Genomic DNA, 19,644 nt, shown 5'->3' on the forward strand with positions numbered 1-19,644 from the left:
TTAATCACAAACAAATAAAGATGGAAGAGAAACGGCCTGCAGAATCACTGGCCTCATGTTGGATAAGAGCTGGTACTGTAAAGAGACAGTACATACATAAAACTGTGGCTCAGACATACACTTTGTTCTTATAGAAACTGACGTCATGTGGTATTTACATAGTCATGTTATTATTCTGTCTCCATCTTTTTGACCTTGTTTAGACTAGCACAAAAAAAATCTTAACAGAAGAAAACACATAAAATCCAATATATTACATTTTTACAAGCACAAACCAAAAGGTGGTTGGTTTGAAATCGAATTAAAATCAGATTTTTGCCAACTAATCAAATTAGATTTTATGTGTGTTTTTTTTTTTAAATCATTTGTTGTACAATTGTACCGGTGCTGCAAACAAGGGGAGTTCACTCTAAAAAGTGCTGGGTTGTTTCAACCCATGTTTGGGCCAAATATGGTCAAACCCAACTGTTGACACCTAAAAAACAAGGTTGGGTTTGTCCATATTTGACCCAAACATGGGTTGAAACAACCCAGCATTTTTTTAATTTTTTAGGGTCAACAGCAACAAACAATTGATATAAATAATAAAGTAAATATAATAATAATAAATTAATGTAAATAAATACGTGCTATTTTAATTATACACTATTGTGCTTATTAATAGTTCGATTTTTCTTATCCTCACAGTTTTAATTTTAGCTGTTTCATACATAATGGTAATTCAAAGTGCTTTACATAGACGAAATTAAAATAATCAAAAGAAATCAGAACAATTAAAACAGTTTAGAATAAAAGATAAAATACAGAAATAATCAAAAGAAATCAGAATAATTAAAAACAGATAGTCAATTATTTTTAGCAATTTTAGTACATCAACAAACTTTTTTTGTTTCAGCTTTATTTTAATCAACGGAAATTATTTTAATAGTATTAGTTTTAGTTAACATTAACCACACTGAAACAAAAATGAATACATTTGAATATAAATATTATATATGTTTCTCATTTTAAGAAGTGTAGTGTTACAAATTTATTAAAAGTTTTTAGGTTCCAATACAATAGTATATACACTGAGAAAGCTTAGTAGACTGAATTTAGCATTTGAAGTATAAATGATGATATCAGAATTATCAGTAAGAGATTCATTGCCAGTCCTGATCTCTCTATTGTAAGTCAAGCAATTCAGGTGTCGGACATTAGCTTTTGTCTGTATGCACTTCCTGGCCATTAAGATGGGTGATACAGTCGGGTAGATTACTGAAACTCTCACCTTTTGTTCTAATGACTCTCGAGCCACTGTCCCAGTCGGTGAAGAGTCTGGCTGATTGCATTAGGATATTTACATTTGAATCACCCTGTTATGCTGACGAGATCAGGGCTGTGGAACTTCCGGTGAAGTGCTGATTCCTGTACTTCACATCACATCTACATGCTTTGTTCAGATTGCCTCCCCCCTTTTATGTAAATCCCTCCTCCTTTGGAAGGATAAAACACTGTGTTTTTAGATATTGAGTTAGACTTGGGTAAGATTTTTGGACGAAGCAGACTACAGCAAATAAACAATCCTGCTTAAAATATACAATCCCAAAGTCTCCTGGTTTTTCGCTTCTAAGTCTCCTACACTTAAGAAGAACAAGGTTTACAACAGAAGCATATTATCTTTCTCATTTTAAGCTGTTATCAATGATGAATGTCGATTCTCCCCTTAATGAAAGACATAATAAATGCCGAAACATCCATTGCAAAAGCACGGTGAACCTACACGTTTTGGTTGTTACTTCTGCAACCAATGTAGAAATAATAATATAACTGGAAAATACAAACAGAAAATCTGTGAAACACTTGAAATTTGCCCAGGAAAATATTTTACAAAATAAACCATATCTAACAAACCCTAACTCTGTCATACCCTTTAAACCATAGACAACGGATATGTAAAGAAAAAAATTGGTTGATAGTAAAAAAATGGGGCCGGTCAAAGTGACCGGCAGATGTTTCTTTTTACGGACATTTTGATGATATGCCGGTCAAATATCGCCTCTTAATTAGTCAAGTTGAGGAAAACTGGAGGCAGTCTATGTAACTTAAAAAATTACATAATCAGACCATATAGAATGCAACATGTTATTATTAGCTTAACTTTCAAATAGACGGAAAAAAACATGAACGTCCGATTGGCGTCAATCAACGCCAATTGTTTTTTACTATGGTTTCACACACATTCACTTTTTTGAAACATTGAGGCACGGATGTACCTAATACAAATAAATAAAACATCTCCAGTTAACTAGCAGATCATTCCTTTAGTTCGCTATTAAATAAGAGATCTAGCGCTAAAATCTGTTGTTTTTGAAATCAAGCTGAGCGCTCGTGTCCGCTGCTATCAGTTGCATGGGCGACGCCCTGCGCGGGTTGCGCAATCTTCACTCGGACGCGCGTTTCAATCTATCGCCGTTGCGGAGAACCTCTATTCATTCCGGGGAAATCACAAATTAAAATTCACACAAATGTGTCCCTGCTTGATATAGACTGTAACCACTGGTAAACATAGGGTTAGGCTATCCAGTTTTGATGAGAAAAAAAAAACTGTACGAGTGCGCGGATTAGAACCACTGATTCACCATCGTCTCGCCTCCGGAAAAAAGCTTTTAAGGCTAGTCTGCCTGGGCTTGGACATATTTGAAACGTCTCACTCAATCGTTCGTTGTTTAGGCCTATTACAGCCGTTTTAGGCGTACGTGCGCTTTATTTGAAATGCAGCATGCGATGTTGTTTCATAACTTTCAAACGGTAGAGCCTGTTCCTATATATTTATAACATAGCCAAAGATCGGTGTATTTTTGCTTTATACATTTTAGGCTTATTCTCAAATTCAGATTGGGGATCATTAGGCAATTTTAATCGGACAATTTGACCGGAGAGATTTAATTTTGTCGGACATTTCATTTTTTACCGGCCAATGTCCGGTAATTACCGGACAAGGGAAACCCTGACCAGGACCAACCTGATGTTTATCCAAGAACATAATAAGGCAAATCCATATTTGCCAAATCAGTCTCTGATCTTTTATGCTCATGCAGCCGACACAAGTTTAAGTCAGACTACTACATTTCCCCATCCCCGTTCCCTTCCTGTCCTCTCTCTAAAACAGAAAGTAATTCAAGAAATCAATATGAAGTGCACATTCTTGCTGTTGTAGTGAGAGAGTCAGTTAATGCATTACTGAAGTGGTAGAAATGTCCATCCAGTTCACATTAGCAAGATGTGTGGTAGAACAGCCATCCAAACAATTTTTCTGCACATCATCAACAGGGTTACTTGCTCAGAGAAATGCAATCGATACCCTTAAAATGTTTCCCGACCACATCTGATTTGAACTTAAATCTGTGCCTTTAGGAGCGATATAGTGGCTCATGTTTCTGTACTTCAGCATTATTTGTTTTTAGAGCTATGGTTTATTTCACAATGCCTGAGGAAAAATAAACAGTACTGCCTTCACCGAGATCTTCAATATGGATTCACAACAACAATTACAACCCTGGAAAACAATAGCGGGGTTTAATGTGGGCAATAAAGGGAGCATGTATGAGTGCGTGTATTCATACAAGAAGCAGTATAAAGTTAGATTTGGAAGAAAATGTGAGTGCTCATGCAAAAACTGCTACCACAGTCTTGTAGTGGGTGACTGCAAGGACATTGCAGGTGGTTGCTAGAGCGTTGGTATGTAAGGTGTTCTGGATGGTTCCTAAGTATCAGAGGTGGAAAGTAACGAATTACATTTACTCGCGTTACGTAATTGAGTAGTTTTTTTGTGTACTTCTACTTTTTAAAGTAGTTTTTAAAATCTGTACCTTTACTTTTACTTAAGTACGTTTTCTTTGAAGTATTGTACTTCGCTACATTTGAAATCATATCCGTTACTGAGTAAAAAATAATAATACAAGGGGGGGAAAAAAAATCACACACTCCGGAAACTACTGAATTGATTGAAGGGCGGGAGAACAAACGCGCAAAAAAGGTGACGCCCAGCTGAAGCTGAAAGCTAAGCGCCAAGCGAATTATGGCCAGTATGAAAAGTAGAAAAAAAGCGTGGTTGTCCTCGAGGATAGATATCCAATTTGCAAAAAATGTGGACACAAAGTGGCTGCAAAAAGAGGATACAGGACACCATCCCTCCTGCAGATAAAGGTATGTCCCGATTTACGTGATGCAAAGGGAATCCCGGAATCCAGTCATGAAAATGGAATTCACTTAATGCAGATGTCACGTAAAACATGCAAAATAATGGATGGATGAATACATGGAAAGTAGAACTGTGCAATAAATCCAATCGCGACATGGTCTGTGGATATTTAAGCTAAGCACAAAAATACTGCAAGTAAATATATAACCCTATTTGTTCTGCTGAGCTGCGTTTGTACATTGTACATTACATTGTATGAAAACATGTAAACTGAACATAAGGCAGTTTTTGCATTAACTTTACTCTAATTTGTTATTGAAATATAATAATTTACACAGTTGCTGTCATATTCATTAAAGATATTTTAAACGTACTTTAAATAATCAAGATATAATTATCAGGTTAAGTAAAATATAATATGTAGGATAATATTGTGCATTTATTTAGTGCAAGAGTTAATTTCTCTAGGAACCAACAAGTTGTGGACACTTAATCACTAGCCTGCTGAGGTAAATATAGCCTAATGCTAGTGACAAGCTATGCAGTTTTATTGACGTCTTTGCGCTGATGAAACACTGATTGAGCGATTACACGAGTTATGATGCCTTTTAGTAAGTATACTGTATTTTTCAACATACCTTCAGGTGTCCATTCATGTTTATTCTGTAACTGAGGAAGAGATGGTCGCGTTAACTCGCGTTTACTCCGCGCTGCCGCTACTGTTACAATCCGTGGTGACAGATAGTTTTAAACTGTGGGTACAGATTGTCAATTTACATCCATGTGGACGGATTGGTAAACTGTGCCTAGTTTTGTAAAACTGTGCACACGGTAGTTTATTTTTCTTCTGTAATGAAGCTTGGCTGTCCATCTAGTGAAAAATGTTGGTACTGCGGCCAAATAAAATCTTACTGAAAGCTCATTTTTTGAGATATCAACCTAAAATTTGGAACACAACTTCTTCAGATTTTTGGCTTACATTTTCTGGCAGTTTTAGAGTAAAATATATTTTGTAATATATATATTTTATATAAAATATTAATAATTATATTTTTACATTGTTCATTTTCATAAACTCAAACTTGTATAACTTTTTTTCTGTTTCACTTTCATAACTTCATAATACTTCACTTCAACATTAATCTGGCAAATGTCTTCTTTAAAACAAGACCAACCATAGGTCTATATTCCAAAGCATTCTTGAATTAGCACCATTTAAGTTTGAATAGTGATTTTCATGTCTATGCGAAAAAAGGGGGAGTGACAGTTAAAGGGTTAAACAATATTAAACTATAATATCTATATCTATAATATCTAAAATATAATTTATATATAAAAACTCTCTTACAGTCCAGTCACCATCAGTCGCGATTGTCGCGACTCGCACGTATTTTCATTTAAACGTCACTCACTGACGTTTTCCTAACCAGAAAAAAAACCGATTGCCCTGCTCTGCCTCTGATTGGCTGGTACTCATTGCCATCTGGGTCAGAGCCAATTAGAAGCAGGATGTGGGTGGGAAAAAACTCTGTGTATGGGGAAAGGGGAGAGACAGAGGGAACAGGCAAGACAAACTCCTACGTTTAAATAACATATAGAAAATATCTGCTTGACAACGAGCTGAGAACAAGCCCAAATAAGCAACTACACTTTAGAAACAAGCCCAAAAAAAGCCACGACCCGCGACTACCAATATTTGTAAGCGACTTTACAGAAAAACAAGCCCAAAGTCGCTTATAATAAGCGGACTCGGCAACACTGATTCCAGGTCCAATCAATGAGCCGGGCTGGGCGGGGCCGGGGTAGCTTGCAGGGCGGGGCGTGTTCGGTACGCCATGAGAGTATCGCGATTTCGAATCGTGGGTTCTGTATCGCGGTTCTTCGGTTTGGTTCGAATATCGTTACACCCCTAATAAAAAGAAACATCAATTTTCTGAATAAAATACATTTCATAGGACAATATTATACTTAAACATTTTAATAAATTATTAATGTTAAAAATAAGTTGTTAATCTAATTCATTATTAATTATCAAATTTAATTGATTAGACATGTTTTATTGAAATTTTAATAAACAAACAAATTATTTCAAGTTTGTTATAATAAAAGCATTTGTTCAACCAAAAAAAAAATCCTGTTTCATTAATTTATCTGTCATTTTAACTGATGATAATAATAATAATACCCATAATTTAATAATACAGTTTATTTATTTAACAATTGATTAATACTGTAAAATATTTTCTGAGACGTTACCACACTGTGAAAATCTTATACCATTACAACCCTACACGGGAGGGTCACCCACCCCACCCCCGCTGTTAAAACAGTAACTCAGTAACTTTTACTCTGAGTCAGTTTTAAATGAGCTACTTTTTACTTTTACTTGAGTAGATTTTTAAACCGGTACTTTTACTTGTACTTAAGTAAAATTTCATTGAAGTAGTAGTACTTTTACTTGAGTAGAATATTTTATTACTCTTTCCACCTCTGCTAAGTATTATGTGTGGTAGCTAGGGTGTTGCTACGTGGTTGCTATAGTGTTTTGGGACAGTTGCTAGGGTGTTGCAAGGTGGTTTCTAATAGGGCTGTGCGATTAATTGAAATAAAATAAAATCATCAATTCATAGAATCGCAATGTGAGCATGTGCGATTTCAAAACCAAAGAAAGAACGTTTTTTTCTCGCCAGCCCCCTCAGTGTGGAATATGAATGCAGCACGTCTGCGAGAACAGAAAAGAGCAGGTTTACTGTTACAACAAGGAACAAAGCACAGAAACAGGTGAATTCAGGGCAGGAGAAGGACTTGGCCAAAAAATGAACATCCATGGTTTGGGAATATTTTGGACACAGGATAGATGATGTGTCATAGACCCAGGTAATTTGCAAGACCTGTCAAACTATCGTTGCGGCAAAACAGAGTAGGGGGCCCATCACACAGAACGCGTTTTTGTGGTTAAAACACGAGACGCAGGTCTAGAGATGCTTTTTTTAAAGGGTTCACTTCTTTTACCTTGAGCGCCGTGCAGAAGACACAAGACACGAGTGCAACAATTGACGTACGTCTAGTGAGTGTTTACATAGAAAAACAATGGTTACTAGTCTCAGACTGACCACAGAAGGTCTGGACTCCATGGCAGCTTTCATTGGCCAAGGACCACCCAGAGTCAGTAGAACAGTAGCAAAAAACACACCTTTCTTCTTCCATGAGGGGGTTTGGCCTCACAACCGCTTTGTTTCAAAGTGGACCAATAAAGAACATGACACACATTTCTCCTGGAAATCCTATAGAATCAGATTACATTAGAAACTCCTGAAGTGTTTCCAATTTTATGTGCCATATGCTTCAGACGGGCGTTCAGCTAGCTGTCCATGGACGTACGTCTGAGGCTGAGCCTGGGATGTTATTTACTGGACCAAGTCAAAAGAAACAAGCTCAGGTCTCTCTGATATTCTGATCTTAGCACACCTCTCCTCAACAAGACAGATGGCTTCAATTGTCATATCTGTAGCGCAGATGGTGCGGGAAAAGGTACCAAAGTTTATGACTTAAGGTTAAAAGTTTATGACTTAAGGTTTTTGTTCAAAGTTGCCTCAGAAAGCAGAACTAATAAAGACGGACAGGAAGCATGAATGAAGGCGAGAAAGAAAGAAAAAGAATGAGAGAAATAGAGATGGTGTGATGGTGCTGCAAAATGCAGAGCACTCTAATAACACTCTACGCTCTCTAACCTTCCCTGTAACCTCTTAACTAATGGTGTGCACCATAAAGGGGATTAGAGGCGATGAGTCACACTAAACACCCACCCACACACACATGCTATCATCTCCATAAACCATGGCAACTATTTGTTTGACATCAGTCACAGCATCAACAGAGATGCACACAAACAGCCCACCCCTTCCTCAGCTGGCGGGATTCATTATTTCAACATCTCATGGTCACAAACAGTGGCCTCAAAATGTTTTAGGACATTCTTGGACTCACAAGTGTCTAAATACTTTTTGCGGGCCACTGTTAAATTATCTTGTGGGTTTTTTTCCCATCCATGCTAACTTCTGTTTTTTGTTCAGCTGTTTCCGCGAGCCCTCCGAAGCCCTGAATTGGCCTCAAAGTAATGAGTAGAACACCCTGAGGGAATGACTCTTAAATAACATGTTAATGGGCCTACCACAATGCTGTGTGTGTGTGTGTGTATTTGGATAGGGGAGGCAGAGCGTGAGAGGTTTGAGACCCTCCGCTGAGTCCAGTGCAGCTTTAATCATCTCTGCTAATTACCGCTCAGTTCTCATGAGGTGAAGCCGCAGTCCTGTGAGTATCCAGTTATCTTCATCCAGAGCTGAATAGAAGCAGGTTGTGAAGGACTGAAACCAGACAACTGACCCTAGTGCGCAGCAACTAGAGCTGCCAGTATGAACAGTATTAAAAAAAATTGTTTGTGGCAAGATTTAAATAGACAAAAAGTGGCTTTAGAAGTCAGCATGTCCGCATATATAATATAATTATTATATTGTTTTATTTCTATATCAGTGAATATAAGCCAATCACCACAAAATAATGGTAATGCAAGCTCAAACTGCTTCGATGGCATGATTGATTGCCTTAATTCTTTTGATTAAAAGCAAAAATAAAGATTTTATTATTAATCACTCTTATAAATTAGACTTCCTAAAGCAACAGACCGATTAGCATCAGTGCTTTTAGTTGCTCCCCAACCGCATAGCAAGTGGAGTGTGGTCACATTATACTGTGGCGGTACTCAAGTTTTATACTCAAGATTCCTCCAGATGTCTGTGCCATTAAACCAGATGCATTATTATTCAGGTAGCCAGCTATAAAACAGTCAGTTGGTCACACTTTATATTAGGTGTCCTTGACGACTACAGTGCACTTATTGTGTACTGAGAAACAGTGTTGCTGCTATTGAGGTGGTATATGGGTAAGGTTAGGGATAGGTTTGGTGGCATGGTTGGGTTTAAGGGTGGGTTAAGATGTAAGAAAGGGATGGCTCAACAGTGTAATTATATATGTAATTACAGAAATTAATTACAGCTATAATTACATGCAGGAATTTAAAAAATGAGTGCAATGTAAAAACATGTTTGTACACAATAAGTTCATCGTATCAAATCATTAATTTATAAATGTTAGTACATAGTAGTTAAAGACACTTAATATAAAGTGGGACCCAAAAGTTTTACCAATGTAAGATTTTCCTGCTGCAATTAATTGAACTGAGATAGAAAAATGGCAATAGTAGAATATTTTCTGCACATCAGTGGCACTTTTGGCAAGGCTGAGAATGCAAAATTAATGTGTGATGCATTATGAATAGCATTATCAAATTTCCTTTGTCCTTCTGTTGTCTGTTGTCCTTTTAGGACATTTCGGCTGTCTAATATTGTTTTATCTAATTCATTATTTGCAAAAATCTGGCACTCATAACAACAACACCTGACCATCTGGAACCAGAAGTGTTTTCCAAAAGAAGAGCAACAAAACAGTTATACAGTCACATTCCTTCTGTTCAGTAATCTGATAAAGGCTCAGACCGGTCTATTCCTTAAGACGAGTCCAGGCCTCCTTAATTATCAATGATAAAGTGCTCCGGTGTTCTTGTTTACTGTGAGTTTACTGTGCTCTGTGGTTGACTGACAGTGACCACTGCAGCTGCGGACTGGAGAAGGATACAGAAGAGGCTTCTGGGTAATTCCCTCATCATCAAGGTGAGTACAAGTACACTACTTGTATAAATGTTGGGGTCAGTAAGATATTTTTTGATACTTTTATTCCATAAAGATTCATTCAATTATGGAAGTCCACTTCCGCCAAATTAGGGGGGGAAACATGCTTTGATGAATTATAATTATGACATAAAATATGGAAATTTAAGATATACTGTCAGAATTATGAGATAAAAGTTATAAATCTGACATCAAAATCAAAGGCATGACATTAAAAACAATGACATAAAAAGCCAAAACTATGAGATAAAAAGAAAATATTTTGACTTTCATAATTGTTATAAATTATCACATTCTAAGTCATAATTATGGCTTTTTCCACATAATTTAGACTTTTATCTCATAATTATGACTTTTTATCAAAAGTATTAATACATTTTTGTCATCATTTCAACTTTTGTCATATTTATGACTTAGTATATCGTAATTTTGACATTATTTCCATAATTATGGTTTACCGCATGATTTTTTTTCTTATGTGGCAGAAATGGGCTTTCGTGTTAAATTGATCGAAAGTAACAATAAAGACATTTATAATGTAAAGATTTTTATTAAAAAAAATTCTGTTCTTTTGAACTTCTAATCATCAAAGAATCCTGAAAAAATGTATCATGGTTTCCACAAAAATATGAACTATTACCCCAAAAGCATTTTTTTTTTATAAGTTGCCAGCCACCAGCAACATGTTTGATCATTTTCACCAAACTTTCATGGCCCACAAAATATTTAGTTTGAATATTTCGTATGAATATCTGAAATACAAATATGAACATACGAAACATATGAAAAGACAGAACAGAGCCTCTGCTTTTAAACAAACATGCGCATGTGCAAAAAACAAAAACAAAACATTTTATTCTAGCTTCATGCATTATTTTTTATCAACACTTGAATGTGGTAAGTTTATTAAAAAAGCAAGATTTTGAACAAAAACCTGAGAAAATCCCCCTTTTGTCTATAAACCTAATAAACTTGCAATTTTTGCAAGTTATAAAGTCAAAATTGCGAGTTATAATGTTAGAACTGCGAGATAAAAACTTACAATTCAGACTTTTTTCTTGCAATTCTGACTTTATAACTCGCAATTCTGACATTATAACTAACAATTTTGAGTTTATACCTCACAATTCTGAAAAAATAAGCCAGAATTGTGAGTAATATAGTCAGAATATAGTCACAAAAGTAAATGATGACTGAATTTTTATTTTTGGGTGAACTATCCCTTTTAGCATTGTAAAGACAAAAACACAGTTACTTACGTTTCTGTCTTGTTCGACTGCCGTCTACAGGGGACGGTGTTACTGAGACAGGTGCCAGTGACAGGATCCACAGCTTCTACGATCACAAAAGGCCTTTCCTCCAGTGTGGCGACTGTCAAGTGACGGTTGTCAGACACAGGCTCCAGGAAGGTCCCATAACGGGGCCAGACAGGGTACCTCGTCTGCAGGATACCATACTCATAATTCCCCACCTGTTAAAAAGAGAGACAGGTTTTAAAGTGTTAGAGATTATGACATATCCTTCCAGCTTTAAGCTGTTGAATTTATTCATGAAGTGTTACGAATAAACAGTTTATACTCATAAAACAAAGGCAGAAACACAACATTTTATGTCATTCTATTTTATGCATTGTAAGTATCCGAATACAAAAAAATAAAGGACATCAGGGAATTTTATTTATCTTCATCTTTCTCAATTTGCTGTGTTTACACTTGGGTTGTTTTGTATTCATTGGCAGAATTAGAGGCTTTGGTTAATTTCCTCTTGAATGGGTTTAACACACATCATGTTAGTCCTGTTAGAGCAAATACAAGACTCATGAGAAAAATGCCATATACTATTTGAAAACTTCTATTTCAACCTAATCAAGGAAATGAAAGCAATGCTGTATTTAAATGACTTCAAGCCGATGCAAATCTCTGAGCAAGCACTTTCTGCCGGTTACGCTTTATTAGTTTTGATGCAAGTAATCTTTGTGTGATAATTATATTCATTAGCTTTTATGGTGCTTAGCAATATAGACAAATTGTAATATATTGGCTAGCTCCTTACATCAACATATAGACCACAGCTCAGGGAAAACACAAAACCACATGAAACTAATTACTGTTTTTTATTAAGCAAGAGACTGTCCACACTTAATCATCCAGTACGAAATCGGTTCCTGGCTGGAATCACCCGTGCGCTTATTTTTATTTTTTTTATGTCATGCCCATAAATAACCATTAAATAATGTACAGTGTTTTGATTTTCGTAGGATCAAGATAGTCCTAATATGACAGATTCATAAAATCTGCCCTTCAGTGAGCCAAATCACAACATATACTGAAATATATGCCTTTATACAGGAAGTGCAACAATACCAGCATGATCATTGCTATCAGTGATAATAGAGTTGCTTGTAGTGCTAGTTATCATAGTGTTGGTAAGCATACTGTTGTTTATCATAGTGTATTGTAAGATACTACTAATTATGGCAGTATGTCAGTTATCACAGTTATATTTATAACAGAGTCAATAATCATAGTGCTGGCTATGAAAGTGTCACATATCATATTGCTGGTTATCAAACAGCTGGTAATCAAAGTTGTTTATAGTGCTAGCTTTAATTATCACAGTGCTAGTTATGATGGCTTTGGTTATTAGAGTTGGTTATACTGCTGATTATCATAGTATTGATCATCACAGAGCTAGTTATGATAGTGTCAATTATAATAGTGCTGATTGTCATAGTGCTAGTAATCAAAGAGTCATTAGTAGTGCTAGTAATGTTTATATTGCTAATTACCATAATATTGATAATCAAAGAGCTAGTTTGAAAGTGCCAGTTATCATAGTGCTGGTTATCATAGTGAAAGTAATCAAAGTTGTTCATACTTATAATATCAATTATTGCAGTGGTAGTTATGGTAATTTCATCTATCATATTGCTGGTTATCATAGTGGTATAGTAATCATAAAGTTGTTTAAACTAGTTGTTTAAATAGTGTCAGTTATCATAGAGTTGGCTATAGTGCTAGTTACACCATAGGTGATCACAGTACCGGTTATCACAATGCTCCCTATTACAGTGTCAGTTATCATAGTATTAATTTTCACAGTGTCGGTCATCAAATTTTAGTTTTCAGAGTTCCATAAAAATTAAAGAGTCAATACCAATTTTTTGCAGGTGCATCTCACTGGACGTTAGACCAAATGTTAAAATTGTGACCAAAACGAATACAAATTCAAGATATGATTGCAAAAAAAGTACTTGTATGAGATCTTGAATTTTATATTACAACATATGATATTATATCATATGCTATAATATAAAAATCTAGATCTTATACAAGCACTTTTATTAGGGGTACTATTACTATTTTTAGGGGTTACTTTAGATTCTCATCTTAAGTTTGATAGACATGTAAAGAGACTGTGCAAAACTGTCAGGACAAATTTAAAATGCTTCCGATTAATAAGACAATAAATACCCCTTAAGGCAGCTCAGCAGTTTATGCATTCTATGATATTTTCTCATTTGTCGTATTACTGTTTGAGGTCAGGACAACCAAACAACAATTACATCCATTAGGTCATTATATAAACAGGCACTAAAAGTAATGGACCAGAAATCTGTAAGATGGCACCATTGCCTCATTCTATGGAAGCATAATATATTGAGCTTTGACAGTTTTGTAAAATCTTCATTTCTAAAACTAATTTTTAAATGTGTGAACCATCTTGCACCAGAAATATTCTGTCAATTGGTAGAGAAACAAAAGAGCGGAATAAGAACTAGAGGTACAATAAGTGGAAACTGTATAGCCGCAAAACGTAGAACATTTGGTCAGACATCATTTTCAGTAAGAGGCATACATTTGTGGAACGCTTTACCATCCGAAATTAAAACATTGACAGAACTCAAGGTTTTTAATACACATTTAAAGCAATGGCTGAAACTGAAAGAACTCTGTGAACACTGACTGTACAGGATATAACACAATGCATACAAACATAATGTTGCATGTTAGCACGCACAGACATATGCACACTTTTGTGTTCTTGTATTGTTAAATGTGTCTAGACTCTGTTTATCTACTTAAGCCCATATCTTATTTCATGTATGGAATGTATTTATTGTATGTATTTTAATAGTTATAAACTTTAAACTCAATACTCTGTAATTTCTGTTTTAATGTTATTAGCCTAAACAGGGACAGGGGTTGCAAATTAGTCATGGCTAGAAACCTGCATGCATGGCATCTACTTTGTATTCTTTATAAAGCAATGTTGTATGCATTTGTCCCTGTCAAATAAACATTAAATACAAATAAATATAAGAAATATCACAATATCAAGAACAAATGAGCTGTTTTCACAAATATGAGCCGATTGCAAACATATGATTTTATACAAATGTTTAAAGAACAAAATTGTTTTTTAAAAACGTTAATCTCAACATTATTTATGCAGTTGTAATTGTTCAGATTTTCTTGTATAATTGATTTTTCAATCGATTTGTAACAGCTATAGAGCCTTATTCCCTTAATTGTAACACCCCTTTTTGAGAATGGACATTAAAATGCACTATTCAAACCTAAATGGTTGTAATTCAAGAATACTTTGGAATATAGACCTAGTTTAGACTTGTTTTAAAGAAAACACTCGGCAGATTATTGCTGAAGTGAAAGCACTTAAAAAATGAAAGTTTGAAAATGTTATGGAAGTTTAAATTTACAGTAAATCAAATATACTGCAGGCTACTACATATTTTTTCTTTTATATAAAATATATATTTTACTAAATAAAATATGTGATGTAATAAAAAATATATTTTAATATATTTATATTTTAGAGGATAATACCTGTATATATATATATATATTATACTTTTTAGAGGATAATATTATTTTATATTTTTTTATTGACAAATACTAGATTATATGTTTTATTATGAACTTTTAGCATGAAAACCAAAGTTTCAATTATTAAATGTGTGTGCGTCGACTTTTTGTTACAAAGAAAATAAAATCATCTATTACTGTTCCACTTCCTACATAATTTGTAACAAAAAACAGTGCTAAAATATCTATTTAGGAGTCTTAGACCTTTCCAACCATTTATAGTTTGCCATGATTAGATTAGGATTTAATTGTAATATAGTGAAGTAAACTTAGGTGTCCCGGTGGCGGGACGGTGGCGGTTAAGTTAAGAGTCTTATTATTCTAATTGAATGTATTGATTAAATACCAGACATTTCTCAGGCAGTAGATGTGGATCTTTTAGATGAAATTGAGAAGATCTGGTCTGGTCTGGTCTTGGTCTTGGTCTTGACTCGGTCTTGGTCTTGGTCTTGGTCTTGGTCTTGGTCTTGGTCTCTTCTCCTCAGAGTCTTGGTCTTTTCTTGGTCTCAACACACACCAGTCTTGGTCTTGGTCTTGGTCTTGGTCTCTTCTCCTCAGAGTCTTGGTCTTTTCTTAGTCTCAACACACACCAGTCTTGGTCTTGGTCTTGGTCTTGGTCTCTTCTCCTCAGAGTCTTGGTCTTTTCTTGGTCTCAACACACACCAGTCTTGGTCTTGGTCTTGGTCTCTTCTCCTCAGCGTCTTGGTCTTTTCTTGGTCTCAACACACACCAGTCTTGGTCTTGGTCTTGGTCTTGGTCTTGGTCTCTTCTCCTCAGAGTCTTGGTCTTTTCTTGGTCTCAACACACACCAGTCTTGGTCTTGGTCTTGGTCTTGGTCTCTTCTCCTCAGAGTCTTGGTCTTTTCTTGGTCTCAACACACACCAGTCTTGGTCTTGGTCTTGGTCTCTTCTCCTCAGAGTCTTGGTCTTTTCTTGGTCTCAACACACACCAGTCTTGGTCTTGGTCTTGGTCTTGGTCTCTTCTCCTCAGAGTCTTGGTCTTTTCTTAGTCTCAACACACACCAGTCTTGGTCTTGGTCTTGGTCTTGGTCTTGGTCTTGGTCTTGGTCTCTTCTCCTCAGAGTCTTGGTCTTTTCTTGGTCTCAACACACACCAGTCTTGGTCTTGGTCTTGGTCTTGGTCTCTTCTCCTCAGAGTCTTGGTCTTTTCTTGGTCTCAACACACACCAGTCTTGGTCTTGATTGTCTCAGTTTACGTGGTCTTGACTACAATGCTGGACGTGCAAACATTTTTTTATATTAAGACGGGAGTAAACAATTTATCTTTTCTTTATAATATGTCATTTGCATATTCCCAATCTATCTTGCAGTAATTCTTAAAGACACATTCTGCCTGATAAATTACCTACACAGTAAATTACATCAAGAAAGCAAAGAAGACTGGAATGGAAAAGCACTCTTTCAGCCCAGCGCTGAAATAGATGTACAAAACAGACATAGATAAGAGCTGTATATCTTCCACTTGAGGCAAAGGACAATGGACTTTACCCTGAGAGACAGATCGCCAATGAGAACTGAGTCACGTGTACTACACAGAGAGACAATCCATTTCATTAAAAGAAGTTCATCATGCCTGTTGTTGTCACACACCAAGACACCTTGTGAATATGTGAGCAGGATGAAAGAAGCCATTCTTTGAAGAAAGTAAAAAAATATCACTCTTTGTTTATCAGGCTCAAAGAGAGAAGATAAGAAAGCCATAGTGACTGTAACACAAAGGGAGAAATCTGTTTAAGGAATAGTTCACAGGAAAATCAAAACTCTGTCATCATTTACTCACCTTCATGTAGTCCTGAACCCATATGACTTTCTTTCTTCCGTGGGACACAAAAAGACAAATACTCTTGCCCATTTCCCTTGCAATAGGGGACTGGTCTTTTAAGCTACCAAAAGGATGCAAAAGCTTCATTAAATTACCCTCAAATTACTCCATAGAACTTATGTCTTCTAAATCCATATAGCTTTGTGTGAATAATGTCATAATTTACTGAAAATCATGAACATCTGCCTTAGCTCTTATTGGTGCGAGGAATGAGAGAAGTAGAAATTTCTTATTTGTGAATGAATCATTCTTTTGAGTTGATTTTTTCAAAGAATCAGTTGATCTGTATCATAAAACTTGTCTGAAATATTCAGAATCAGACTCATGTGGTTCTTGAGTAAAGCTCACAGCAGCAATGATCTGGTCTCAGCGGTTAACAGCTCACTGGAGTGAAGATTATCAGTAAATGGCGACTTAAATTTCAGTCTCTTTTTCACACAATGTTACCTTATGACTTCAGAAGATTTAGAAAAGAACGCACATATCATATGGACTACTTTTATGTTATTTTAGGATGATTTTAGATCCTTTTTTTGAAGCTTGAAAGCTCTGATTCCCAATAGAAACGAGCGACAGAGTCTTCAGAATTATTCCTTTTGTTGTCCACGAAAGAAAGAAAGAAAGAAAATCATATGTGTTTGGAATGACATGAGGGTGAGTAAATTATGACAGAATCTTTTTATTTATGGGTGAACTGTGCCTTTAAAGCACTAGACGGCAGTGAAATTAAATGGAGAGCAACATCAAATATTCCTCATCAAATCTCTGCAGTATCTCAGCTATACTATCTACATTTTTATAGCTCATTGAGAAACATCTGTGACTAAGCTGATATTTAAACTAAATCCGCTAAGTCTCCTAAGTTATGAAAGAGCTACATCTGAGCAATAGCTTTTTTCCAATTTTCCTCTTGTAGGATGTTATTTACTGGTGTATGCATGCTTATTAACTGAAGGGGGAAAAAAACATATATATTTTTGGATGTTTTGAGAGACATGCTCTTGCTAGCTCTGTATCAATAATCGCTGTAAAAAATGACAAAATCCCATTGTCATCCGATTCATTCCACCTTGTTTTAAAAAGCAGAAGGGTTTGATTACAGCAGTCTACATGTTTTCAGCACAGTGTGGTGATTGTGTCGAGCCTGGCACCAAATCAGAATGGCCGACATCTCATTTGGAGCTTTGTTCTATTTTTCATGGCTTTCTCTCTCAGTGGTGATCCAGACGAGCATTAAATCACTCTCAGCTCCTGATATAACTTCACTCCACCTGTAGGAGCTAAAATCGTGGCCTATGCCAGGGAATTTTGGGCAAGATTCCACACCCAATATGAACAGAGTCCAACCTGAAGAAAATATCAATAGCGAGTAATTGCTTAAAGACAGCTGGACGCAGTTTTTTGAGGCCCTGAACCAAAACAAACAGTCTTTATGGGCAACTTTCCCACTGGCTGTGTAAACAGTTGAGGTTGCATGAAAGTAGTCACAACTGTTGTGCACATTTCCATGAATGATTTTGAGGCAGACTGCGTTTCCTTTTGTATTACTTTTTACTGCTGATGTTTGAAAATGGGCCAAACACTGTGAATTTGCTATCATTCATGTTGACCACTATAAAAACGCAGGCCATCTGAGAATAGTTTGGTCATAAAACCAGACGGTGCACAGAAGATGTCATCTTGCTCTTCTAAAAACATAAATGTTTAATAGGATGTTTCACCCCTTCCAATTTCCATTCTCTGAACATAAAAGGTAAAAGTTGACACTTTTCAAACTAATAACACTAAGGTGTTTGTGCTATTTATCAATGGCGTTTCGAATCACAACTAGCCTGTAGGCAATGAAACCTGCGGAGGAGCAATGCAATTGATGACACCATTACTGGTGCAACCTTTTGAATAGAATTTTCAAAAACACACACACACACACACACACACACACACACACACACACACACACACACACACACACACACACACACACACACACACACACACACACACAGACACACACAGACACACACACAGACACACACACAGACACACACACAGACACACACACACACACACACAAACACACACAAACACACACAAACACACACACACACACACACACACACACACAAAACGTTCTTACCTTATCCCACTGTCTCCCGCGGTCCAGAGTGATTATGATCATAGAAGGGTTGACCAGATATCCATCACTGTTGAAGGAAAAGTCTGTGTTCTCCCATGACACATTCAGCATATGCCTGTGAAAAGAGTCAGACAGATGTTTTCTAAAAAATATTTAGGAATCTCCACCCAGAACACCCAAGCAATTGCACAGCAACATACAAAAAACAACAACAACAAGAATATCCTAGCAACTGCATACTAACATACCAAAAACCACCCAGAATACCCACCCTAGCAACCCCATAGCAAGATATGTAAAACCACCTGTTACACTCTAGTAACGGCATAACAACGCAATTAAAAAAACCTCCCAGAACACCCTAGCAACCCCATAGCAGCAAACAAAAAACACTCATAACACCCAAGCTGTCAGCCGCATAGCAACACACATAAAACCACCTGTTACACCCTAGTAACCGCATAGCAACGCTCTAAAAACCTCTCTACCCACTATGCACTAGTAATCGCATAGTTAAGCACTAAAAACCTCCAAGAGCACCCTAGCAACCCCATAGCAACATACAAAAAGACACTCATTACACCCAAGCTATCAACTACATAGCAACACACATAAAACCACCTGTTACACCCTAGTAACCGCATAGCAACGCTCTAAAAACCTCCCAGATCACTATAGCAATCCCATAGCAACATAAAAAAACACTTATAACACCCAAGCGATCAACCTGTTACACCTGTTACACCCAAATAACCGCATAGTAACGCACTAAAATACTCCCAGAACACCCAAGCAACCCCATAGCAAAATACAAAAAGCACTCAGAACACCCAAGCAACCCCATAGCAAAATA

The 19,644-nt window shown here is 36.2% G+C and overlaps 1 protein-coding gene across 1 annotated transcript in view; it reads right to left on the reverse strand.

The window, feature by feature from the left end:
* The window catches only part of grin2ca (glutamate receptor, ionotropic, N-methyl D-aspartate 2Ca), a 91,675-nt gene that overhangs the window by 18,671 nt on the left and 53,360 nt on the right, over nucleotides 1–19,644 (reverse strand). Inside the window, exons 5-6 of the mRNA XM_077211880.1 lie at nucleotides 18,792–18,906; nucleotides 11,187–11,398 (exon numbers count right to left, since the gene is read on the reverse strand). Of these exons, the coding sequence (XP_077067995.1) occupies nucleotides 11,187–11,398; nucleotides 18,792–18,906 (327 nt within the window). The remainder of the gene's footprint in view (nucleotides 1–11,186; nucleotides 11,399–18,791; nucleotides 18,907–19,644) is intronic.

This window comes from Siphateles boraxobius, unplaced genomic scaffold, assembly GCF_051911475.1.
Source record: "Siphateles boraxobius isolate OS27281-9 unplaced genomic scaffold, OSU_SipBor_1 66, whole genome shotgun sequence".
NCBI classification, from domain to species: Eukaryota; Metazoa; Chordata; class Actinopteri; order Cypriniformes; family Leuciscidae; genus Siphateles; species Siphateles boraxobius.